Raw genomic sequence first — 25,917 nt, forward strand, 5'->3', positions numbered from 1 at the left:
TGGATCTGGACAGGTAAGTCCTGCACTGAACCTGACTTTTCCATTGTTCTTTTTCTGATTTTTTTTTTCTACAATTTTTTTTCTAAGGGGCAAGTAGGTGTTTGCAGAAAACATGCTCAAAAATATGCATTATTTTCTCACACATTCTTACAATCCTGGAGTCAGTAAGGTTGGAAAAGATCACTAAGGCCATGTAGTCTAACCATCAACCCATCCACACTGTGTCCACTAACCATATGCCTCACTGCCACATCAGCACATTTCTTGAATACCTCCAGGGGCAGTGACTCCTGGGGCATTCTACATACATTCTTCTTTTCCTGGATAAATTTTTATTTATTTTTCTTTAATAGCATACTCTCCAAAGATCACCACCTTCAGGTATAGCAAAAATGTACTACAACAGTGTCTGTCGGAAAGAAAATACGACAAAAAAAGTTTGTTTGACTGGAAATTTATTTACTGTTTTGTGTACACTGAAACTGTGCAGTGCAGAAGTGTCTAAAAAAGTCAGAAATGCTTGTGTTAAATTACTATAGTGTCAAATTTGAATAGAATATTAATTGTAACTTGCAAATATGGCATTAGGCAGATGATGTAGTGCTACAAAAACACTGAGGACACATCTCTGGTTCATTTGTCCGGATATTCGAGAGGGCAGAATCAGTCTCTTCTGTTAGTTTCCTTCAGTACGCTGCTGTACTGCCCGAGCAGACAGTAGCAGTAGGAATAACAGTTTAGAGAGTAAAGTCTGCTGCAAAAAAATCTGTGGCAAATACTTCCTAGGGTGAATTGACTTCATCTTTCTCTTGATCCCAGCATTTCCCAGCTTAGGAAGATAATGGAATATTATTTACTCTGCTGATAGATAATGCCAATGGAATGTCACTGGGTAAGACTGCAGGATCCACTGTATAGTGTAAACTCAAAGAATTTCTACAGGAGCTTGCTCTGTGGTCCACTGGAGATGCTAAGGAAGGACTGCTTGGCATGACAAGAAATTGTTGGAAAAGCCTTTTTCTTGTGCAGCGAGTCCTTAGAGTTTATATATGTCACCCGATCACCTTCCAAAATGGCCAAAACATACACGTGGAAAAGTGTCTTCTTTTTGAAAAAAGATTAATGTTGCTGTACAAGTGTGGGGAGCTGTGGTACAGGTATAAATTTCTAAAACTAAGTGCACTTATAATACCTCCAGATCAGGACTTCTCAAAGGCATCTCTGTGATTTGGCTACCATGTTTTCAAAGTTTCATAAAAAATCTCAGCCTTTATTTAGTAAAGTGGCTGCTAGTAACTTCCAAAGTGATGTGTGTGTTTAATTCCCTGCTAGTAGCCAGGGAACCTTTCACTACCAGTACTGGATCTTAGAAGCCCTTATTGCACCTCTGCACTCTGTATCATGTTTTGGATGGACTGACAAGGCTATTGCAGCTCCAGCTCCACTGAAGTTCATGTACCAGCTGCAATAATATTTCAAGTCAATCCTTGATTAGTTAGGGGAAGGTCAGCTATTTCTGACTGGCCTCGCCCAGCCAGAGAAACAGAATGAAGCTCTGCCATCAGTGTCCTAAAATAGATGGCCCTTTTCATCTGTCAGGCTTGAGCCAGCCACACGGAACACGAATTAGGAGACACAAATCAATTCACAGGGCATTGGGAAACACAGCAGAAAATCAAGCAAAGAGAAACTTCTTCAGATATGAGCCGTACTCTCCAAACTACTTTCTAGCCACTTGCCTAATACTTTTCTTTTTTTTTCTTAAGTAACTAGAAAAAAAATTGCTTTTTTTTTTTTTATTTTATTTTTTAAAGTTCAATAATGAAACTGAGTGTGGGAATATTTTTTGGAGGTTTATTCGCAGCTCTAGGAGTTTTGCTCTTTTTGGTGGCATTTGGAACTGATTATTGGCTTCTTTCTACAGAAGTAGGAAGGTGTTCAAAAGCACCTGAGGATGTTGGGGTTAGTATGGATTTTTATTTATAATTTCTTGGATTTATTTGTTTCATAGGGATTGAATTTTGTATGAATTTTTGAACATACTCATACTGATATTCTGGAGGCTTTTAAGCCTACTTCAAAACCTCTTGTAAACAGCTGTAATCAAGTCTAAAATTCATTACATTTTTATGATACTACTTTTGCAATATGACATTCTCTCACTATAACTGTGAACTTTAACTGTGTAGAGAGGCTATAGCTAACCTCTTTTCAGACAGGCTGTGTGTCATTGTAATGGTGTTATTTTTTACATATCTTAATTTCACTTGAACTTCATTTTTTCAGCTGTTTGAAAAATAGTATGATAAAGGCTTTCATTTTTATTTTTACTTTTCATAGACTGAGATGGCCACGTTTCATCATGAAGGATTCTTCTGGAGGTGCTGGTTTAGTGGAAATATAAGAGAGCATAACACCAGCATGTGGAAGTTCTGGTACAGTAAGTAATACCTTTCTTTTTATGTTATCTACAATAGTTGGATCTCAAAGCTGTGGAGCTTTTCTTAGTTCTCATGAGTCACTGAATTTCATTTGGTCTCTTCAGTGATCAGGTTCTTTATCTTCAAACAAATTCAAAAGTGACAAACACTTTTAAAATCTGTACTAAAGGATATCCCAGGACAAAATCCTCCATGTTTAACTATCAGCTTACTCTTTCAGTAGTAGCCTGTCATCTTAACTGAGAGTCCATTTTTATCAAGACAGTCTCTTGCTGTGTTGTAAATGGTCTGTTCATTTTCATAAAGCAGGGAAAAAGAGCCTCATGCTTAGGACAAGTCCATGAGTTTTTGCTTGCAGTTTCTCCAGCTGATTCTATGAGTATGTGAGAATGGTGTAGGGCACAACTCCTTCAGAAAAAAAAAAACTCTACTAAATGTGTGGATGACCTGTTTTCTTTCAATATGTGCCAGGATTCTGGAAGATGGTATTTGCCACCAAAATTTCAAATGAAGAAAAGGTTGCAAATCTTACCTTGTTGTGTTTGACCCAACCTGTGAGATATAGTTATCCCTCACCTTATAGCTGAGTTTTAAGAAACCTAGTGAAAAACAGATGCTTTCATACAATTTTAACTTCAGTAACCCATATTTTGCTAAATACATTGCTTGGATATGCTGTAATGAGCAAGAAATAATTAACTCTCGCAACAGAAAAATGCATATGCATGTAAAAGCGTATGTATGTGTTGCAGTGTACCAGATCCTTCCCTTCAACCAGGCTGCTTTACTGTTCCTGTAGTACAAATCTGAGCTGCCCTTTAAGGAGTATCCCTGGCAGAAGATCAAGGCTGCTGTCTCTTACGAAAGCAAAATCCACTGCAAAGCTACTACGAGGGAACACTGAATCTTGTCCTATGAAACTCTGCTTATCAACAGTCTTAGGATATTAAATTCTCAAAGTAGTAAAATATTAATAATGATCTTTCTTTTTCTTTTAGCCAATCAATCACCTTCTAAGATTTGCACACATGCTTACCTCTCACCATTTCCTCATATCCGAGATGAACACAACTCAACTTCTTATGACTCTGCAGTCAGTAAGTATTTTTTTTGGCTGCAAATGGATACAATGCCCATAATTTCAAGAAAACAATTCAGATGCTTCAGTGCAGAACTGCATTATCTATCCACTCAGTTTAATTAATACATTTTTGGTGTTTCGTACTTCTCAGACTTTTACAACATGCATATTTAAGACACTATTTAGCAAAGCACTTAAATGAATGCGTAGCTTTAAGTATGATGGCAGAATGGAAATAATTTCTATAAGCAGAAACATTTCCTTTTCATGCTTTTTTTCTTCAAAATAAAAAGTATCTTTCTTAGGATGAATGCTTTAAACAATTACTTCTTCTCATGTATTCCAATTAAACTGTTTCTTGTTAAATAAATAAATCACATGTGGAAATATATTGCATTTTTACCTTATGAGTAATGAAGACAGGGGCCTTGTTACAGTCTAATTTTATTCAACTATCTCAGATATACTGCACTGAATGCTGGAGGTACCAGTTTCTCTCAACTGACACAGACACTGAATATTATGTGCCATACATGAATAATATAAACTAACACTATATTACTGTGAAGTGTTGTTCTGTGAATTAAATTCTAGTATTTTTAAATATTTACTATATTAAGCTGATATTAATACCAAGAAACTGGTGCAGTAACAGAGATACATACGTATATATATATATATATGTATGTAAGATACAGAGCACTGGAAACCTTGTGTTTGAATACATAAGGAAAGCTCTGGAAAGCTCTGTTTTTTCTACTCAGCTCAAAAAATTGGTCACATTTCATCAGATCAAGGGCTTTTTTCAAATGTATTTTTAAGACTATTGCTTCTGATGGTTATTTCATATAATTTTTAAAATAACCTGTGACATATGAATGCTGCTTGTATCTGAGCCTACTGACTCAATGACTTAAGTGATATCTGAAGCTGTAATTAAACCTTTGCTAACTTTGAAGTGTCTTTCTAATCCACTTTTTATGCTGCAAAAATGAGAAGGAAAAGAATTTGTGTTGGTAACAGTTGTGTTAATCTTTAGAAATTATGAACTGTTTGTCCACGAAGAATTCATACCTTACCATTCAGAGTCAGAGATCTAATCTATAATGTTGAAGCACATCTAGAACAGTTTATCTTTTCATTTGAAAATGACAGAGCCATCTGCTCCTAATAATCTAGACAAAGTTGGTATTCAACCATGCACTCATACATTCACAAAGGATCTTCAAATCATATTGCATGATTACATAGAAGTGGACAAACAAAGAAGAAGAAAGGACTAGGAATATCATCAAAAGTTTAATTAATTTCAGTTAATATTTGCCAAAAGAACACTGCTCAAATATAATTTTCCTATCTATATTTCATATTAGGAGATTAAAAATAGGCAGAACTGTACTATAGATACTGGCACAGGTAGAGAATATTCAGAGCCATTCCTGCTGTATAAATAGATACAGTTGGATTGCTTTGGATCTCATTAAAACTAGAGAGTTTTTTTTTGTGCCTCCAGTTCATTTTCAGCATCCAAACGGAATTATTTACCAGAGCAGGTATACTTGCTTAAGAATCTTTCACAACTTTTTATTAAGAAAGTTATATCATCATCTCTTCTATTAGTACAAACACTCAGTTTCCTTTTAGTGTACTTTGACAGGCCTGCCCATCATATTCGGCTTTTTAAAACCTCACAGAATCTACAATTAGTAAATTAAGAAGTACTGAGAGTTATTGCCTTCTTGATTCACAGTGAAGGAAATGCTTTTCTGTAAAAGATAGCGGTGAAGACTCTCCATTTGACTTCGTGCAGAAAAATAGTTTGTCAACTATTTGTACATCCACATGGCTGAATCTAATATTCTCATATTAGATATGAGAATATCTCAATAAAAGAATAAAAAAGCACAGAATGAAAGGGCACTACCAAGAAATTGGGGTTATTGTTCCTTTTTTTTTTTTTTTTTTTTTTGGTTCTGCTACTGTACCTTGATAGAATATTTCCATTTTTGTGGATAAGAGTTTTGTCAAAATGTTCACTTTTGGGGATAAAAAAGGTCTACCACACACTGCTTCAGAATGATTTTTCACTTTGTTTTTAGAGAGATCCTCAAGTTTTATTTTTATTAGGAGTGTATAAGAAGAAATATGCTGTCATCTGAAAAACATTCAATTTGCTGAAAGATAAACAGCTGAATAAAAAGCTTTAAATTTCATTAGAGAAATCAAACGTGTATGTACAACACAATTTTCCTAAAACCTCAAGCCTTCTGTTAAGAGAACTTTCTCAGCAAGTAAAGGCATGTGAATTCTTTTATAGACAGTTTGGCTTAAGAGGCAGTGGGGCCTTATCAGAGCAAATTGGCTTTAATTGAAGCCCCCAGTGCAAATAGAAGCACAGTTTGTAGCTGGAATGCTATGTTACCATTCAGTTAAAATAGCTCAGGCAAACATAAGTTTCCTGAGGAACCATGAAATCTTGGATGAATTTTGACTGGAATGAGCGGACCAAGTTCTCTATTGCAATAATTCCTTTGGCTTTAGTATCAGTAGCAGTTTGGCTCAGATATTTTTTTTCTAAGATATAATTAAAAAGAAGATAAATCTATCCTCTCTTAACTTATTTACATCCTTTCATATATTGGTTTTAAGGTGTGTATGTGACATATTCCAAAAGACTCAAACACGGAAGATCTCAAAGTCTAAAGTTTTAGTATGCTTTACTCAAAAGGCTTGGTTCAAGCTGGTGAGGAGACTTAGACTATGAGCTCTTGGTGCCAAGAGTTACAGTCTTATTCAAATGCGTATTTTAATGTCTCAGGTTTCATTTCACCATTACTGTCATATGCATGATCTGCTTGGAAGGGTTAGAAAAGACTTATTTGAAATTGCAGTTTTCTGTATCTTAATCTCAATTATTATGGCTTTATTCATGCTCTAGTTTTGTTAAGTATTATGGTGGAGAGAGGAGGACTTTACCTACCTGCAGTGTAAGCTTCAATCAATAGCTGTGCTAGCCATCATTTACAGTTAATGGACTTAAAGAAATTTGCAGTCAATGCCATTTGTCTTAACCTGAAATAGGAATCTAAGTGAAGCCAGGGGAATCCTGTCTCCAGTGGCTTTCTGTGATGTTACAATGGTTTATGGTGACAGCCATGCCAGTGTGCAGCTATTAAGCAGTCAGACAGCACTTCATTGTGTCACCAGCAAATTCATTTCTATGATGATTCACAAACGTAAGTGAAACAGACTGAAAGCTATAAATAAAAAAAAAAAAGTTAGACCATACAGTGAAAGTACAGGAGTAGTGATCTTTTATTTATTTTATTTGAAATATATTATTCTAAAATATACCTATAAAAAACATACACATATGTATAATCATAATTAGATCAGTTATCCCATCATGCTATTTTGAAAACATAATAGTATAGTGCTTAAATAAAAATTCATTGCAAGCTAAGTTAATTAATGGTATCACATCACTGGTTTACTTAACAGTGACATTCAAGGCTCTCACACTTTTATAAAAAATCTCTTGTACTACCAGACAATACTAAAACTGTTTTGAAAAATGTTTGAAGTCCTTACTCATACAAGTAGTCCTGTTTGTCTAAAGTGTGATAATTTCTAAGAAAAAGAGGTGCAAGATCTAGCACTTCCTCAGATCATTGATTTTATTTTTGAGGGGTGGTTTTTTTCCGAAGTTTATTTGGAAGTAAACAGTAGTTTCTTAACTTTGTAAATTGCCTCAGTGCCGCCTGAAGCTACATTTGGAGCCATTTAATGGAGTGCTCTGGCACTTCAGTTTAATACTCCGATCTGTAGCTGCTAGTACATTTTTCCTTGCCTTTATATCTTATTTAGTCCAGTCTTGGGCACATTGCCAGTGTTGAAGTAGTGCCTGGGGGTCCTGATGGACGAGAGACTGAACATGAGCCAGCAGTGCGCTCTGGCAGCTCGAAAGGCAAATGGGATCCTGGGCTCCATCAGGAGAGGGGTGGTCAGCAGGGACAGGGAGGTGATTGTCCCTCTCTACTCGGCTCTTGTGAGGCCCCATCTGGAGTACTGTGTCCAGGTGTGGAGCCCTCAGTACAAGAAAGACATTGAGATTTTGGAAAGGGTCCAGAGGAGGGCGACTAAGATGATCAGGGGGCTGGAGCACCTCCCCTATGAGGACAGGCTGAGGGAGTTGGGCTTGTTCAGCCTGGAGAAGAGAAGGCTGCGGGGTGACCTCATTGCAGCCTATCAATACCTGAAGGGAACCTACACCCAGGAGGGGAGTAAACTCTTCAAAAGGGCTGACAACAGCAGGACTAGGGGAAATGGATCGAAGTTGAAGGAGGGAAGATTTAGGTTGGATGTTAGGGGGAAGTTCTATACAAGGAGAGTGGTTAGGCCCTGGAACGGGCTGCCCAGGGAGGTTGTGGATGCCCCGTCCTTGGATGTGTTTAAGGCCAGGTTGGACGGGGTCCTGGGCAACCTGATCTGAATCTGTGTGTTTGGTGGCCCTGCTAGGCAGGGGGGTTGGAACTACATGATCCTTGAGGTCCCTTCCAACCCGGGTGATTCTGTGATTCTGTGATTCTGTGATTCTATGATATGCAATGCAGAATGTTTGCAGAACTGAAGAGAAATTGTGGTTCAGCAACTATTGCATCTATAATAGTGTTATCAAATTTAATGGCATGTTTGTTACTGGGCTAAAACTAACCTAATGTAATCTAGGAAATATCAGCAATGAAATCTGAAAATAATAATTGTTTAGTGAAATGCTAGAAGTAGCCTATTTTTAGGGGAAAAAATGCTGTTATGTAAGATGGTCATATAATTGTTCATGAGAAATTGTAGCACAGTACATTTACTGAGGGAGAACTCCCCAGCCACTAAGCAGTAATGAAGCAGGAAGTGTTTAAAAAAGCAATATATTCATACTACAAATACTGTATTTGTTTTACTGTTAAGGTTATTTGAAAAAAAAAAAAAAGGATTATTACTACTGTGGCATAGTAAAGGATACTTAGTGAAACTGGAACAGTTTCACAAGGTTTACTGTGTTGCCTCACGCTTCTGATGGGAGCTGTGATGTTGTTTACAGTGGTTTATCTGCAGAGAAGATGCTTCTGATTTAGAGCAGCTCAGGCACTTACCTTTCATTGTACTTTATACTGTGGGTGGCGTTTTGATGCCTGTTGTCAAAAGTACTTTGATATGTCTTACACTAAATAGTAAGCATGTTCTAAAATACTCTGTATAGTCAAATCACAGGAAAGGTTCACTTTAGGACTTAAATTTATTGGTAAAAATTTTTGGCAAGTTCTCCAAGTCATTTTAACTGTTATTAGCAATGAAGCACTGTACTCACACAAACAGTCTTCAAAAAGACTTTCAGCTTTGTAGTGCGTTCAATATTAAACAGATTTTTTTTGTTGTTGTTTTGATTTAGTTCTTGGTCATAGAATGTTGGGCCAAGTCCTTTCCATTGTTGAGATTTTGAAACTCCTGAAGCCAGCAAGGGCAATAAAATATGTGATAAATATCTGTGAGGTTGATATCAGTGTCTCTAGTAGTAAGTAGATGTGTGCCACGTGGTGTTATGGGCTAAGCTTGATCCTGAATAGCTGACTATGTAACTTCTGAGGAGCGCATTGCAACCACATAAAAACTATCATGCCTTTTAGGTGGCATGACTGTGTAATTTCTCAAATGCACTATTGCTTCTTTTTCACATCATGCACCAGTAACATCTTAAAACATGAAACTGTGGCTTGAGTTTATTGTGGATCTGGAATCCACAAAAGGAGCTTTTTCATAACTAAACTATTTCTCCATAATCCACTCCCTTGCTCAAAACCCAATACTATGGCTACTTTTCAAATGATGCAGAAGTCTCTTGAAGAATCTGACTTAGGATGTTTTTGGAGAAAAGCAGTAGCAAGGCAGAATTACAGGTCATGCAATTTTGGAGGAATATATTGCAGCTGTGCTATTCCTGCAGCATATAGGTTGAAGGTGCAGAGCTCAAAGACAAACATACCAGCTGTACTCCTGTTGTCCTCTAAGTACTGTCTTATTTTTAGGCCTGCCTGTCACTACCAAGACAAATGTTGTACCCTGATGAAGGAACAGCTTACCAAGACAAGTTATACATCTCTCTGTTTAGCACTCTAGAGCAATGATACCTAGGGTTAACACTGCAAATACGTTTATTACAGACTGTGTGGTAACGCTTATACTTTATTTCTTCCACTGCAGGAAATACTTGGAATAATATACCTAATTGAGGTAGATAATTCTGACATACCTGTGAAGAAAATTTACTTAGTGCCTACTACCTTTTGCAGAGGTGAATTCCTTGTTGTCTGGCCAGAAAATGGGCAGTCTTATGAACTACTTCAGCAATACTTGAAATATGCAGACTTCTCTTAACACCTTATATGGGTGTACTGAACAACTATTCATTAAAGCAGACTGCTTGGATCACAGTATCATTCCTTTTCAGAGGCTTTAAAGAACCATAATTCAAAAAGCATTTTCTGTTGCTTTTTAGCTGTCATGGTTCACCTCAATCTCACAGCAGTGATGCTATTGACTTAGAAAGTTTATTATTAGGTAGGCTTATTTCAACTAGCTCTTTTTTGTTCATCTGTTTATGCCAGCTAAACTAATGACAGCAATAGGGTTACACTGTAATTTTGACTTATTAGCCCCATGGGAATTGCTCATGTAAACAGAGAAGGTGGGAAACTGGTCTAAGCAAAAATTGTCTGAATATGAAGAAAGTGAAGTCTTCTTTGCAAAAAAATGGTTGCCTTTTAACTGCTTTAGTAAATCATAGAATCGTTAAGGTTAGAAAAGACCTCTCAGATCATCTAGTCCAACCATTCACTATCACCAATATTACTCACTAAACCATGTCCCTAATAATTACACCTACCCTTTCCTTAAACACCTCCAGTAATGTTGTCCCCACTACCTCCCTGGGCAGCCTGTTTCAGTGCCTCACTACTCTTTCTGAAAAGAAATTTTTCATAACATCCCACCTGAAATTCCCCTGGCACAACTTGAGGCCGTTACCTCTTGTTCTCTCTCTGTTACCTGGAAGAAAAGACCCCACCTCACCTTAGCCTCCTTTCAGGCAGTTGTAGAGAGCAATAAGGTCTCCCATGAACCTCCTCTTCTCCAGACTGAACAATTCCAGTTCTCTCAGCCTCTCCCAATAAGATTACTGCTCCAGACTCCTCACAGCTTCACTGCCCTTCTCTGGACACACTCCAGGGTCTCTTAAGATGTTTCCTTGGACTTGTGCCACAAAGGATCTTAATGTCTTGTAGATTGTGGGGGTAGGATTTTGCATAAAAAGATAGATTAGGGAACTCTGCAGATTTTTTACCTATCTTCTTTATATTCTAATTGATGTTTAATGATAGATTGCTGGATAAACAACTGTTAGGATTGTCAGAATACCCCCACAGTTCTCTAGAGAAAATAATTATTTATAGAGGAATATAATGGAAGGTTATGCCAGAAGATAGCTAGGTCAAATCAGTATTTCACTTATAATGCATAAAATAGTTATTCTGTCCAAGCAGAGAAACTGCTTATCTCTTCTATAGTCACAAAGAGGTTTAAACATTTTTCCATCAATTATATTTGTACTCCTTTTGTGTTTATTTTTCAGGAATATTTGAGCAAATCAAGCTTTTCTGGTAAAATTTCACTAAAAGCTTATGTCAGGAGCAGATAATGAAACTGCACACTGATTTCATTATGCTGTAGAAGCTTATGTCCTCTTCCATCTCTAGAAACACTGCTGTATAACTTCAGCGAGTGACCATAATGATATTGAAGGAAGCCCTTTCAAAGTTCATTTTGGCCAATGTGCCCTGTTATGTAGCATGACTTTGAAGTACCTTGGGCCATCCATGTAAAATAGTTGGGTGGTTATAGGCTGATTTAGCAGTATTAGGTTTTAAATGAGGAAGTAATGTCCCATGGACTTGGGGACTGCAATGGAGCTTAACAAAGTAGCCCCGTGAGTAAAATAATATGAAATTGCTTCAAAGACCCAAGACTGAAGGACTTAGGAGATTTACTTTCTCTAGCCTCCATTCACTGTCCATTTGCATCAAGTGAATCATTAAACTATGTGTTTAACTTTAAACAGGTTCCTAAATCCCCTAAGAATTTGAGTACTTAAAGCATAACACACACTTAACTGCTTAGCTGAACCAGAGCCTTACTTCTCACCTACTATTTATTTATTTGTTTACATAGAAGGAAGCCGTGTATTGGATATGAACCAAAAAAACAGTTTTATTCCTCTGCCAACTAATTTCAGACACATTCATCTTCCCTATGCCCAAATCTGCAGATCAGTGTGGCGGAAAATTATGTCTCTGAGTCTTTGCCTGGATTAAAAAGGGCGTTATTTTAAAAGTGTGGCTAATGTGATGTGGTGAATGTGATCTAACTAGCACATACATGTATAAGGCTGAGATAAGCAAGATGATGTGTATTTTAACATGAGTTAAGCTGGTCAAGTTGAAAACTGTAGATTTTTGAAACATATTGATGGGAAGCACAAGCTGATAACATGTAGTTCACCTTCAGATTTCAGATGAGAGCAAACCTGAATTATTCCAGAAGCTGGCTTTAGCAGGCAGGATGGATTTGAAACTTTCAGGATATGAACCAGTATAATAGTTACTTAGTTGTGTTTTGCTATAACAGTAAGTAGGTGCTGTCAAATGATAAGTGGCAGTTTCTTTTGTGACTCACTTTTTCTGACGTGCCAGCTGGCTTATGCGCTTTCCCTCAGTTGGGTGGAAATGTTTTTCACTGACTGAATTGTCAGTGCTTCAAGATTTTCTGAACTGACGATGGAGATCTTTGCAACTCATAATTTTACTAATGGGTTCTGTTAATGTACCAATTTTTAAATTCATGGGAGAAATTTATGTCAGTCTTGTAGCATTTGTAAAATGATGACTTTGTTAAATGGATGTGCAATTAAGCAGCTAAAAAATAGTTGTTAGAAAGACTCTTTTGGCCAGAGTATGTCACAAAACTCTCGGCTCATTTATCACCAGCTGCATCCATTAATTAAGCACTGCTTGGCACTGTCTAGCAGGGACTTCTGAAACATCAAATTCTAATAAAATAAAAAGAACTTTAGAGTGGAAACAGCCTGGTTTAAAAATTGTTTTTCAAGTTATTTTTTTTTCTAAAGTTTCTAAGGTTTCTCTTCTTTCCTGCTTTAGATTTCCTTTTGTTGTATATAAACTAATAAGAACGATGTACTTGAAAGTTATAGAGAACTTACAGATTGCTTTTGGTGATAGGAACTGAGCACTGAGAAAGTCATAATGTTACAGTTCTCTGTTTCTCCCAGTCAATTTTGGTAAAACAATTAGATCCAGCCAGTCCAATCATTTCTCCCAAAGAATCTTTGCTGCAACTTCAGTGCACCATTTTCTAAATATCATAAATTTTGTCAAGTTACTGTTTTTCAAGTCACTGTCTAAATGATAAGCAGCTGGACTTCATTTGAGGTAACTTAAACCCTATTTTCCATGATCACCAGATAGGAACTGGATTCTGAATCTCCTTTGATCCATGTGACACATAATGCACATGCACAATGGAATGAATGTTTGGTTTGTCAGTAAGTGGAAGAGTGGAAAAGAAAAATCTTTATTAGCAAAATACATAACTTGTTTAAGTTCTAAATAAGTGTGATATGCATTCTTTTTCTTTCTTTTTTTCCAGTTTATCGAGGTTTCTGGACAGTTCTTATGCTCCTGGGAGTGATCACTATTGTGATGGCTAGTTTTCTGATCATCTGTGCAGCTCCTTTTGCCAGCCACATTCTGTACAAAGTAGGAGGAGGTTTTTACATTATTGCTGGTGAGTATATTGTTTGCTCCATCAATTAAGGCATTAGAATAGAAAGGATGAGGTATTTCTCCCCATTTTCTGTAACAAAAATTATACAATCATAGTTTAAAAAAAAAAAGAAATTTGTGCCTCTGTGCTTTGACTTGAGGAGCATCTGCCCAGGGTGCAATTCTTTCTACTGTTATCTGAAGCCATTCAGAAAGCTACCTTTTGATTACAATAAAAAATTAAGAAGTATAGGACCATTCATGGAATCACTGCATTTTCAATCTACTTACTGAGCAGGAAAAGGCATGTATCTTTAGGGATACAGCCTTGTAGGATTCTCAAGGACTTCTGCTAAGGAGCTTTTTTCAGTCAGGGACACAAAGACAGTGAAGGTGGTAATGGGAGATTCTAAAGAAGCTGAAAGACACAGCATATTCACATGACAAGTATAGGAGACGTGTTTTATATGTGACTGGAGTACACAAAATAGTTGTCAAATATGAGTAAGTGGGAGCTCTAAACTTCTGTGAATGAAATACAGAATTCAGTAAATTCGGAATATTCAGTAAATAACTGAATTTTCTCTTTCCTCATAACCCACACATAATTTGTAGCATCCTCCCAAGATTGAGCTGATACGGCCAGTTTTCTGGGTCACTGTTCTGTTAACTTTGACAAGTCTGGAAAGATGTAAAAGACAATAGTTTTTTAGGATATAAACGACAGTATGTGCTCATCATTATCCTAGTTTGTATGCATCTGGGTGTTGTGGGGCAGAACACTCACGCCAAGATCAAAAGGCTTGAACTCTATTTCTAATTCCATTATTGACCTACTAACCTGCTTACCTTCTTCATATTGCATATCTGCATACACATGCTGATAAGATTGTAATTTCCTCTTAAAACACTTTCAGTGAAATGTGAAGTGTTTTATAATATTGTTGCTGAAAAAACTCTGGAATATTTGCATTTGCTCCTTTGGGAATTACTCTTCCGCACTTTTAAAACACATGTAAAAATATTCATGATCTGTTGGAAATTCTAAGGTATTTCATTACTTTTGTTCACTGATTTGCTAATTAAAAGCTCTTGTAAGTCCTGCTCATTTGCTACATTTTTAATCTATGAAAATTTCTGCTGTCTCTAGAAAGTGTTAGAGACTATAAGGGAGGAAATGGTAGGACACCAGGAACTAGCAAGGAGACCTCTGAAGTGAAGTGTGCTTTCTCCACTCTGGGTCAGTTAGTCTGCCCTAGTTTAAGCAAGTTAGATCCCACAAGTCTAGGCTAGTCACCCTTGGCTTCCCTAAGGCCTGCTGAAGGCAATAACAATAGTCATTAAAAGTCAAAACTTTAGCTAGGAAGTTCTCCAGCTGGCAATTAATTTCATCCTGGAGGAGGGGCTAAGCTATTCTGAAGGGGGCTCAGATGAACATACTATCGAATCATAGAATCATCTAGGTTGGAAAAGACCTTCAAGATCACCAAGTCAAATAATCTGCCTGACCCAAGCCCCGTCACTAAACCTTGTCACTTACTGCCACAACCACACATCTCTTCAATCCCTCCAGGGATGCAGACTCCACACTTTTGGGCAGCATGTTCCAATGCTTTACCAAGCTCCCTGTGAAGAAAGTTTGCTTAATGTTCAATCTAAATTTCTGCTGGCATAACTTATTCTATCACTTGTTATCTGAGAAAAGAAACCAACACCCTCCTTGTTGAAACTTCCTTTCATGTAGTTGTAGAGCAATGAGATGACAGCTGCTCCTCATAAGCCTTGTTTTCTAGTCCCTTTACCAGCTTCATTGAGCAGAGCTGTTTTATTTAAGATATTACTGTTTTTCTTGTTGAAAAGCAAGAGCATTTAGTAAAATTCTGCTATGATTTCCCAAAAGAAAGTGGTGACAACAGAGTACAGGACCCATTAGGCTAGCACAAGATATTTTAGCTTGGATGTGGAGATAGAGATCCTGACAGCTCTTCTGCATCTGCTCCATCATACCAGTAGGACAGAGATGCTTGGGAAATGTACTTACCTAAATATCATTATCCTATTCAAAACTTCAGAACATCTACAAAATCATACCCAAAAGTTTGATGCTCTCAGCTCTTCTCACAAGTCAGCATACTCACATAACCAAGGTGTCTAAGACATGTCCATAACTTGCTGCCAAAGTGCGATTAGCAGTTATACTGGAAGTAGGCTATTGAGAAGGAAGTTAGTCACCATAGTTTTTTTCTGTGAAAGTCTGAAAGCAGAAGATAGGAAGATTGTTCACATTCTTACTTTTGTGTGTCCTTAAAGAAGAATACAAGATGAAGCAATTTTAATAGCTACTACTGGACTGAAGTATTTGTATCCTTTTGCAATCTTAATTGACAAAATGGGTACAGACAATTCACCTGATTTCTGCTAAAGAAGAATGATTTGCCTTACAAAACACTTGACAGAGCCTGTGGAAGAGAGCCTAAGCAGAGATCCTGAATGACATAGAATAAATTTCAGTTGTAAAAAACCTCTTACGGCAATCACATTTCATTTCCCATTCTCAACAGAGCTGGCTTCAAAAATAAGGCAGCACAGAGCCTTATCTAGTCAAGTTTTGAAAATATCCACTAATTGAAAACACAACATCTTTGAGTACTTGTCCTACTTTGTCCAGTTTGTTTGTGATTTTTTTCCATGTGTTCACCTGACATTTTCCTTGCTGCAAATTGTAACCATTATGTCTAATCCTTTCACTGTGCTCTTCTCTGAAGACTTTATTTCCTATTTTCTCTATACCTCCATTTAGAAAGATAAAGACTGTTTTCTTCCTTAGATTAAAACTTGCTAGATGAGCCTCTTGTCCTCCATCCCCCTAACAGCCATTTTGGTAGTCATCAGTTTAACAGTATCACTCTTTCAAGGGTGAGTTTCAAACTGGACACAGTGTTCCAGGTATGCTGTCACAAGTGCTGAGTAAAGGGCAATAGTAGTACTTTGAGAGCTGCTGATGGTACTTTTATTATGTGTGGCTCTATATGAGCCTGACTTTCCTTTTTGCTGGACCCTGCTTAAAATCTTGCACACTGATAGGGATCATTCTCGTGCTTCAAGGAAATTGCCAATGAGCAACAGCCAGTTCTTTAGGATCCTCTGTCCTTCAAGGTAGCCTTTGCCCCTCAAAATAATCTCCCTTAGGATCCTGTCTACCAATTCCCTGAACAGGCTGAAGTCAGTTCCCCTGAAATTCTGGCTCCTATGCTCTTACCTCTCACTGTTGGTGCTCTCTAGGAACACACTTGAGGACTGAAGGTCTCACTGCCAGTGTCACTGGTTCCCACGTAGATGAGCTACAAGGGGGTTATACTCCAAAACAAAGCAATCTCTGAAGCTTTTGTTCCAGTGTCATAGATCTTGGCTTCAGAAAAGGTGAACAACTACTCAGAGAGAAATTCTCCTGCCTGATCTGTGGCAGAGTCACAGAACTGCTTTTTGATCACCTCAATCTTTAAGAAAATCTTCAAGGTTCTTTTATTGAGCAGTGCTTCTGAACTACTAAATGAAGAAACACACAATTAGTATTTGTGGCAGCTTATTGACTAGCAGCTTTCCATGTTAAGCTTTCAAATTTCATCTGAGCTTGCACATGGAACATATGCTATGCCAGGGGGAAAAAAAGCACATATTAGTTCAACAGTACCACAGTCAATGACTCGAGCTGTCTCTTTGCAACCTCATTTCCATATCTTCAACATCAAAGGATGAAGCAAAAGCCGCTAAAGTAGTGCAAACTTAAGAAGCCCTATGGTTTCTTCAAATACCATAAGACAAGAAAGTTGCTATAACATTATTACTAAGAGCAGTTCTCAGTAAAATCCAGATTATTCTAGGGCTGTTCTTGCAAGATGTCTGGATGGCGGTTAGAGCTTTCCTGTTGTACTGGTAAGAAAGCAAGACCTCAGGGTGTGCATAGAACATTAGAGAATCACACCCCTGTGAAGATTACAAATTTCTGCTTCCTGCCAAAAGAGAAAAAAGCCTTCAATCTTAGCTACTAGATGCGGACAAAATCTGTCTTCAGACATATGTGCCAATTCCCATAATTCTAAAGTGGGATCCCTGGCATATACTTTGGAGTGGAATGTAAACAGTACTTTTCAAATAAAGGTCACAAGAGGCCAGAATAAGTGGATCTATAATAAGGACAGGGACAAAAAATTAATTGAAATATATATACATACACATAGTTGTGCAAGTTTTCCTCAAATGAGAGTTCTAAACTTCTAGGCAGAAGTTAAAACTCACATCATTCTTTCTAGCACCTGTTGTCTTTGCGTCTGCATAGTAAAAGATTCATGCCATAAACAGCCATTCACCATTGACAAGTGAAAGGCATTTCTACGTGGGAAGAATAAGTAGTAAAGGCCAGCAAACTGCTTCTTGAATTCATAAACATTTCTAAAGGTTCTGTATTCTTTTTCTTCTGCAATATGCAAAAGTATTGGTTTGAAACAAATTCAAAAGAATAAAAGCTAAAGACAGAAATGAGTGACCTCAGAGAAGTCCGTGTCTTATCACACTGCACAGAGCTGTGTATCAAACATATGTGTTCTTTAAAAAAATGCAAAATGGAAGGAAAAAAAAAGGGAGGAGGAGGGAAGTATTTACTTGTCTTAATCTCTCTCAGACATACTTCACGTTCTAGGAATAATTTTCCCCATCATTCCTGAGTCATGCAACTGCTGTTTTATTTTATAGTCACTAGAAGCCAAGGGCAAATGGACAGCTGCATGCTATGGAAAAGGTCTAAATGCTGAAAATGTAGAAATACATCATAGTACACATTGTTCCTAAAAATATCTGCTTTTTTTGAAATTGAGGTTGTTGGGTTTTTTGGTTCTTTTTTTGTTTAATTTCAGCAGTTTTGCCTGAGAAGTTGGCTATGTGAGTTCATGACATTCATGATAGCATGTGCAAAAGTGTAGGGATAGATTTCCCAGAATAAATATATATACTAATGTTAGCATATTCTCCTTCATAATGAGCAGGCATCCCTTATTAAAGTTGAAATGGATGCTTACTCAACTCCTGTTGGCATGACTAATATTCTGAAGGAAAGAGACAAACTGGTGAAGGAAACTTGTGGATACAGAGGAAGGATGGAATAGCAGTAGTTATATAAATAAAAGGTTTCTCCCTGTTGTCTTCCACAAGCAGCATAAACTTTATGTAAGAAAATACTCTCCAGCAGGAAGGAGTCTAACTCTGATCTCTCCTTAGTTTTGCATAGGCATGGCTGATGTTTGCGAGTTACTAGCATTTCAGTGATGTTCAGTCCAAATCTTGTGATTGGGGATGATGTAAAGAAATAGATTATTTTTCTACTTTTAGCAATACATGATTTTTCTTCAAAAATATTGATTTCTCTATACATATATTGAGGCAGGCAGAAAAAGGAAGCTTAGAGGGATCTCATAATTGTCTATAAATACCTGAAGGGAGGATGCAGTGATGACTGAGCCAGTCTCTTCCCAGTGGTGACCAGTGCCAAGGCAAGAGGCTGTGGGCACAAACTGGAACACAGGAGGCTCTCTCTGAATACCAGGCAGCACTTCTTTGCTCTGCAGATAATGGAACATTGGCACAGGCTGCCCAGAGGTGGTGGGATCCTCTCCTTGGAGATCTCCAGGAACCACCTGGACTCTGGGCACCCTGCTGTAGGTGGCCTTGCTGGAGCAGGGTTTGGGCCAGATGGCCTTGGTTTGAAGGCACCTTGAGGTGCCTTCAAACTCAGCCATTGTGTGACTATGTGATCTTCCAGCGAGCTAGTTTAAAATACTTAAACAGACCATGGTAGATTATTTTTCAGCAAGATTTTGTTGTTACTACAATGCCTTTGGTTTAAATACATTCCAGTGAATGTACTTTTCACTTTTCACTTTCATTCTACTTTTCAGTGGAATGTACATTCACCAGCCCAGAAAGCCAACCTTATCCTGGGCTGCATCAAAAGAAGTGTGGCCAGCAGGGCAAAGGAGGTGATCCTGCTCCTCTACTCTGCACTGGTGGGACCTCGCCTGGAATACTGTGTCCTCATGCAGTCCTCAGTACAGGAGAGACACAGAGCTGGGAGTACGTCCAGAGGAGGGCCACAAAAATGATCCAAGGGATGGAACACCTCTTCTGTGAGAAAAGAATGAGACTGCTGAGGCTGTTCAGCCTTGAGAACAGAAGGCCCCAGAGACACTTGATAGTAGTCTTTCATTATCTAAATGGGAGCTATAAGAAAGAAGAGGGATAGTCTCTTTTTAGCAGGGTCTGTTGTGATAGGATAAGGGGAAACGGTTTCAAAATAAAAGAGGGGAGACTTAGACTGGATATAAAGAAGAAGCATTTTATAATAAGGGTAGTGAGGCACTGAAACAGGCTGCCCAGAGAGGTGGTGGATGCCCCATCCCTCAAGGTCTCTCAAAGTCTAGATGGGGATCTGAGCACCTGATCTAGGTGTAGGTGTCCCTGTCCATTGCAAGGGAGTTGGACTCAATGACCTTTAAGCGTCCCTTCCAACTCAAACATTTCTATGATTCTAGTATGAATAACAAAAGCACAGCATTGCAGAAGTAGTGTAGATATATGTACAAGGTTGCAGGATGGATAGACAAAAGAAGGATGCTTATTATAAATACCTGTGTTATGTGTTAAGCAAATCTGAGCTGGCTTTGAGAAGCAAATCTCCTTTGAAAGCCAGAATAGTACCTGAATATTTAAAACCTCTGAATCTCGGGTTGTTTTTTTTCTATGGCTCTCTTCTCTTCCCCCTCAAAACAGATATAAACCCTACTTTTGATCTACATTTTTGCATTTTTGTAGTCAGCATATAAAGTAGTGACTGCTAATTGACATGCCTATTACAGTTCATAATTAATGTCCCAATTAATGTCTTGTGGTCTTCAAAAACTATCTCATGCTATGTGTATCTGAATCGTATGTACTACCCAGTCCACTGAACAAATTATGGTCTGTTTTTGATACTACTTCTCTTTCAAACTTTTCTTGAAGTTAACATCTGTTTTGTTAAAATGCGACAGTGCGAACTGACGTGAAGTTATGTCTTCTGAAAAGAAACATAATTCTTTTAGAATCTAACAACCAGCTAAATATTCAAACTATAGTAACCTTTCTTTAAGCTCATAGCTTGCCTTTGAATTGGGTGTTTTGATGCAATCAGTGTGGATGCCAGGAGGAAAAACCCTTCAAGTCAGAGACTGGCACATTTAAGCACAACCTGAAGTGCTTAATGGATGGAAAGGAAGCAATGCCCCTGGCCCTAAACATCAAACATTTTCAGCAGATGCATTAGTGATAATGGAAGTACATGATCTGCTTTCCTGTTCTCACCACTGCTTCTAATGTACTTTAACATCTCAGGAAACAAAACCACACTGACAAAATGGAGGGTCCATTTGTGAAAAAATGTTTCTGTTTCCCTTTTGCAAGGGAAACCATTTGTAACATAGAGGAGCCTCAGCAAACTCCCCTATAAGAGCTTAACTGCCATGGAATCATAAATCTGTGAAAATTAGACAAGATGAGCAGTAACAAATGAAATCTATCGGAGCCAATGTGACTTGGGCAGTTTTTACTCAGCCTGATTCCTTTGCTTAAGACATTTCTTGAAAACACCGAACAATATACCTACTAATTAGCTTCCATTAGTAGATAGTGAGAGCCCTTAAATACTCTTTCAGTGCCTAATTAACTAAGAAGGTTTACATATTCTTCACTCCTTTTTCTTCTTTTTAAAGGACATTTATCTCTGCTTGACATACATTTCTTGAGCAAATTTCCATACCCAGCAATTTGCCACAGACGCGTGTTAGCAGCTTGCTGTGAAATCACCTGATGGATTTCAGCTTAGCTGAAGTTGTTATACCACTGGCAGCACTGGCCTGCTATTTTGCACCTATGTACAGTCAGCTCTAGTTTAACCACTGAGGTGTTTCTTCAGACTGCCTGAAGAATGAGGGGTGCCCTTTTTGAGATTAAAGCACCTCTCAAAGACTTTTGTTTTGATCCTTCCATACTAACTGGGCTGCTTATCTTTGTGTCTGCCCAGGATGCTGGACGTCAAAAGTGTTCCAGATGTTCAAAGTCTTGTACTTATCTGATGCCATAATAAGGCAATATACATCATTGCTTTCTGTATTTATTATTCGTTTGGATTAACGTTGCCCCAGCATAGAGGATAAATTGAAGACTATGGGCATTTGAAAAGAAACTGCCACAGCCATCTGAAGAGATAAATTCCAATGTTTGATTGGGTTTTTCCATCTTATCAATGTATTTTTCCAAATAATTGAGTTGTTTGTGGGACATTTTTTTTTTGTTGACATTTTGAAACATTAAACAAACTCCATGCCTAAGAATTTCTTTTATGAAGTTGGATCAGAATCTTTTCACTTTTTGCATCAAAACTTATGAGCTCTGTTTGGATCTAATTTGCCTTTGTTGCCTATGTTATCTGTTACATGTTCTGTTACAGAAATCTTCTGCTCAATTTGACTTCAATTTAATTTACTTTTTTATTTTTTACATCTGACCCTGAGGTGATCCCTCCTTATGATTGTTTCAACAGTTGTATGTTTAATACCACTGTAGCACTAAATACTGTCAAAATTTTGTTTTTCTTGGTAAAATGCTTCCAAAATTGAATGTATGCCTTTGAGTGTTGAGGGTTGGGTTTTTCCCTTTACTGTTTATTTTTTAAACTTTGTCAAGAATTCAAGCCTGTGCAAAAAATGTAATCCTGGAAATATATTACTGTATTTCATAGACAGGAAAAGTGCCTGCCTCCTTCTTATTTTAAGTTTTTCTCTTCTCTTTCAGTCTCTTAGAAATTGCAAATCCTTTGGGATTTTCGGTCATGTTTTGATTATGCCTCAGGTTAACTACTTCAGCTTATTTTTTTCATGGGCTTCAAAAGACAATGATCATAAACACTGAGTTGTGAGCTTTCACCTGTCAAATGTTCAGGACATCCAGAATGTAAACTTATTACATTTTGACTATAAAGCAACAACAAGAATCTCAACAGATCGCCATCATCAATTGTGGAAGCCAACCTGTCTGATTTTGCCTGAAGCAAATGGGAGATTGATGCAACTCCTATTGCTCCCCATTAAGTGGATAGTAATGGTAGGGAAAGGCAGTGATGAGGGAGCATCTCAGGATGGGGATAAGGAATGGGAACCATGAAAGAATATCTGGATGAGTGGATCTGGAGGCAAATGCCTCTTTGTGGATACTTTCAAAGTGCACTTACGGATTTTGTCACAAGTGTCACATTTGTTCAGGGCTGTATTGTAATAAGTATTTAACAGGACTGGGAAGAGACCTCAAGCACCTTAGACTTGTACTCTGCTCTCTTCAGCCTGTAGATTTAGGTTTGGCAGTAAGTGTTCCCAGAGGTACTGCGTTGCCTTATGGTTGTAATGAAGTATATGTGTCATCAGAGGAAAAGATAGGTGGTGTGCCCCTAATATTTTAATGTTAGAATAGATAGCCCTGCTCCTATTCCATGTACTACGACAGCTGAAGCTCAGGGAGCAAGTGGGTACAGGCTGGAGCATGCAAAAAATTCGGACTTGTGCCTTCAGCTTTCCAGTGAATCTTCTGCTGGAGCATCTGTGCTTCAGGCTTGCCTTTCCTAAGTGTCCACATTCCTCTAAACTAAAATAAAAGATTAGGCATGCAACTGATACTTTGGAAAGCATTTTCTTCTTAAATCTCCTTCTGGTTTATAGTAACAAAGAGATTAGCAAAATTTGTAAGGACATGTGCTCTTATTGCTATCATGTGTATACAATCCAAAGGCCTTTCAGAGGAGTGGCTGGGAGAAGGTTGTGAATCATTAAGTGGATTAATTCCAGGAAACTCTTGTATTCACTCTGAAGTTGATACTAATACCTGCTTCATAGTGGTTACTTCATTATTATTGGGTTTTGTTCATATACCAGCAATTTCTTTTCTAATGTGGAAGATTTTGAGAGAAATATATTTGAATTTGTCTGCATATTACTTGATAAGAATACTCCAAATATTCCAAACAAAGTGCTTCTCATTAAAAAAGAGGCAAAAATGTAGAGAGGTGATGAGAATAGAAAGATTTCCTATCCCTTACTGTTTTTCCCCTTATATGTCATCCAAAAGACTGTGATAGAGACAATATCAGAATATGGGAAGCATACGTAGAATTTATTTTCCAGGTCACCCCATCCCACCTTCTCTCCTTCCACCTTCTCTGGCTTCTGAATTCAAAGCAGTGAATTTTATCCTCAAACATGACTGTGCCACACTCTGCACACCAAAACCAAACGTACCCTTTGCCACGACATTGTGACTTTCATTGCAGATCAGAAGCAAGGCAGAGAAATGAAGAAGCTTGTTAGAAGAAGCCAAGGGCAAAAAATACCCAGTAGTGGCTGACTGCCTTGCAGAGGGGCTGCAAACATGGGTGGATTTCTAGGTATTACTGTAACCAGTAAATGCACTCAGCATTTGTCTCACAATCTGTTGTTAAAACTGGATGTTTCTTTTCCAGGTGTCTTGTTTTCACTGGTAGTCGTGATGTATGTCATCTGGGTCCAGGCGATGGCTGATCTTGAAAACTACACAAACGTGAAAAAAATGGATTGCCCAGACTTTGCTGTTTATGTACGCTATGGCTGGTCTTTCATGCTGGCTCCAATAGGAGTATTTTTTGCTTTATTAGCAGGCATGCTGTTCTTGTTGGTAGGGCGTGCCATTTATTTAAATTCAGACTAGTCATACACTGCCAAACGGAGTATAGGAATCCTAATGAAACTTCATGACACAATTTTGTGCATCATTACCGTTATGACAATCCTAAGTATGCAGGCACACTTACGGAATTTTTTCTGTTACTTGTTTAACAGTAAAGGACATAAAACTCAACACAGGAAGAAACCACCTTTAATACCCCTTTTAATTCTATAGGAAGTACACACATAATTCTCCACAGTGTATTATTTGCAGCATTTTTGCAGTTTTGCAAACCAGAAGGCAAAAATATTCTGCAACCAAAAGCCCAATATGAAATGGGCCAAATCAACATTTTATGCATTTGTCTTTTAGTATTGATCATGTGCTTCTACTTGCGGAGAATGGTACAAGATGGAGGGAAAACAAATGTTCAAACACAGTAATTAAATCTACCTCCTCTCCTGTTTTCCACTACCTGCCTTAGCTTTGATGCAACCAAACATCTGCAGTCTATAAAAATAGAGTGCAGTTGTTCATGAAGAGTCCATGGGAAGAGGGCAAGAAAGAAGACAATTGCAGTGAATAGCAATTTGGTGCTAGTCTGTACGTGTAAAAGCTTAACTGCTTCTGTTACATTTCTCCTTTCTGTATGGATTTGCTGATGCTGTATACTCGTGTATTCTGAAATTCATGTTTGTTGCATGATTTTGTAAGCCAAAACACCATATCTAAATCACTAGTTAACCTTATGCCAAAAACTGTACTTTGAATTATAGCTTTAATATTTTAATCAAGTATTTGATCTATTTTTGAAATCTGGGAGTGATTGGCTCCTCCCAGAAACATTTCCCTGGTGATGTAACACGAAAGATTTACTGTGATGGTAACACCCAGAGTATGAAAATGTATATTTTATGTAGCCAACATTTTCTTAAATATTAAAAATCTGCATTACAAACCAGATCTGGCCTGGCTGCTAGTCATCCCCTGGAAAGCAACAAGACCAGCAAAGGCAGCAAGGGAGGAGGATCTGGTTCTGTGCTGTAGAAGTAGCTTGTTCTTGGTATATGTTAATGTAAGATGGAGTGAGGATGGGAGTATATGCATGGTATAGAAAAGATGGGGTGGAGAACTATGAGGAAACTTGCTTTGTCTGGCATTGGGCCCAAACTGAAATTAAATCCGTCTGAGAGTGTGTTCATTTTCACTTTGTAACCTAATAACTCAATGGAACTGATGGGGAAAAATAAAGACTGCATGTTGGTTTCTTCTCGTTTGTAATGCTTAATTCCACAGCTGTTCTGAATACTAAAAGCATCACTAAAAGGCAGGAAAGGAGTGCCCACCTAGAAGATGTGGTAAGCTAGATTGGATATTGCTTCAATTTCAGGAGCTTTTGTGATTGGAAGGTTTCCAAACTCCCCTGCTACTTATTTATTTTTCCATCACCAAGATTAGCTTGATACAATATAGAACAGGAAGAAACAAGGGCAGGGGGTAGAGGAGCACGGAACTCTGATGTTTGGAATAATTACCAAATCACAAAAATATTTTTATAGGCTACTAACATGATGTTTTTAATTACTGTGTACGAGGGTATGATGGGTGAATTTTAACCAAATATTCATAAACTTATACATGAACTCCACATAAATGATAGCCATCTTGAGAACATTAGGTTTACACCGTAATGCCCTTGGTTAATCAGGAAATGCTGAAATTTACCCTTCCTCTG

General features: G+C 37.8%; 1 protein-coding gene across 1 annotated transcript; it reads left to right on the forward strand.

The window, feature by feature from the left end:
- Positions 1-1,821: 1,821 nt before the first annotated feature.
- TMEM182 (transmembrane protein 182) lies at positions 1,822-24,224 on the forward strand. Its single transcript, XM_042809951.1, has 5 exons — positions 1,822-1,962; positions 2,341-2,440; positions 3,440-3,538; positions 13,294-13,431; positions 24,001-24,224. Exons 1-5 carry the CDS (start codon positions 1,822-1,824, stop codon positions 24,222-24,224), a joined length of 702 nt encoding a protein of 233 aa, XP_042665885.1.
- The last annotated feature ends 1,693 nt before the right edge of the window (positions 24,225-25,917 follow it).

The sequence above is a fragment of the Centrocercus urophasianus genome, unplaced genomic scaffold (genome assembly GCF_019232065.1).
Source record: "Centrocercus urophasianus isolate 14NV4802_14NV808 unplaced genomic scaffold, USGS_Curo_1.0 seq_12, whole genome shotgun sequence".
Lineage (NCBI taxonomy): Eukaryota > Metazoa > Chordata > Aves > Galliformes > Phasianidae > Centrocercus > Centrocercus urophasianus.

Excerpts from the sequence above, each read along its gene's own strand:
- TMEM182 (XM_042809951.1), top strand. The coding sequence starts at position 1,822 with ATGAAACTGAGTGTGGGAATATTTTTTGGAGGTTTATTCGCAGCTCTA. Across the intron at positions 1,963-2,340 it reads AAGCACCTGAGGATGTTGGG|ACTGAGATGGCCACGTTTCA; the intron begins GTTAGTATGGAT and ends TACTTTTCATAG. Across the intron at positions 2,441-3,439 it reads CATGTGGAAGTTCTGGTACA|CCAATCAATCACCTTCTAAG; the intron begins GTAAGTAATACC and ends TTTTTCTTTTAG.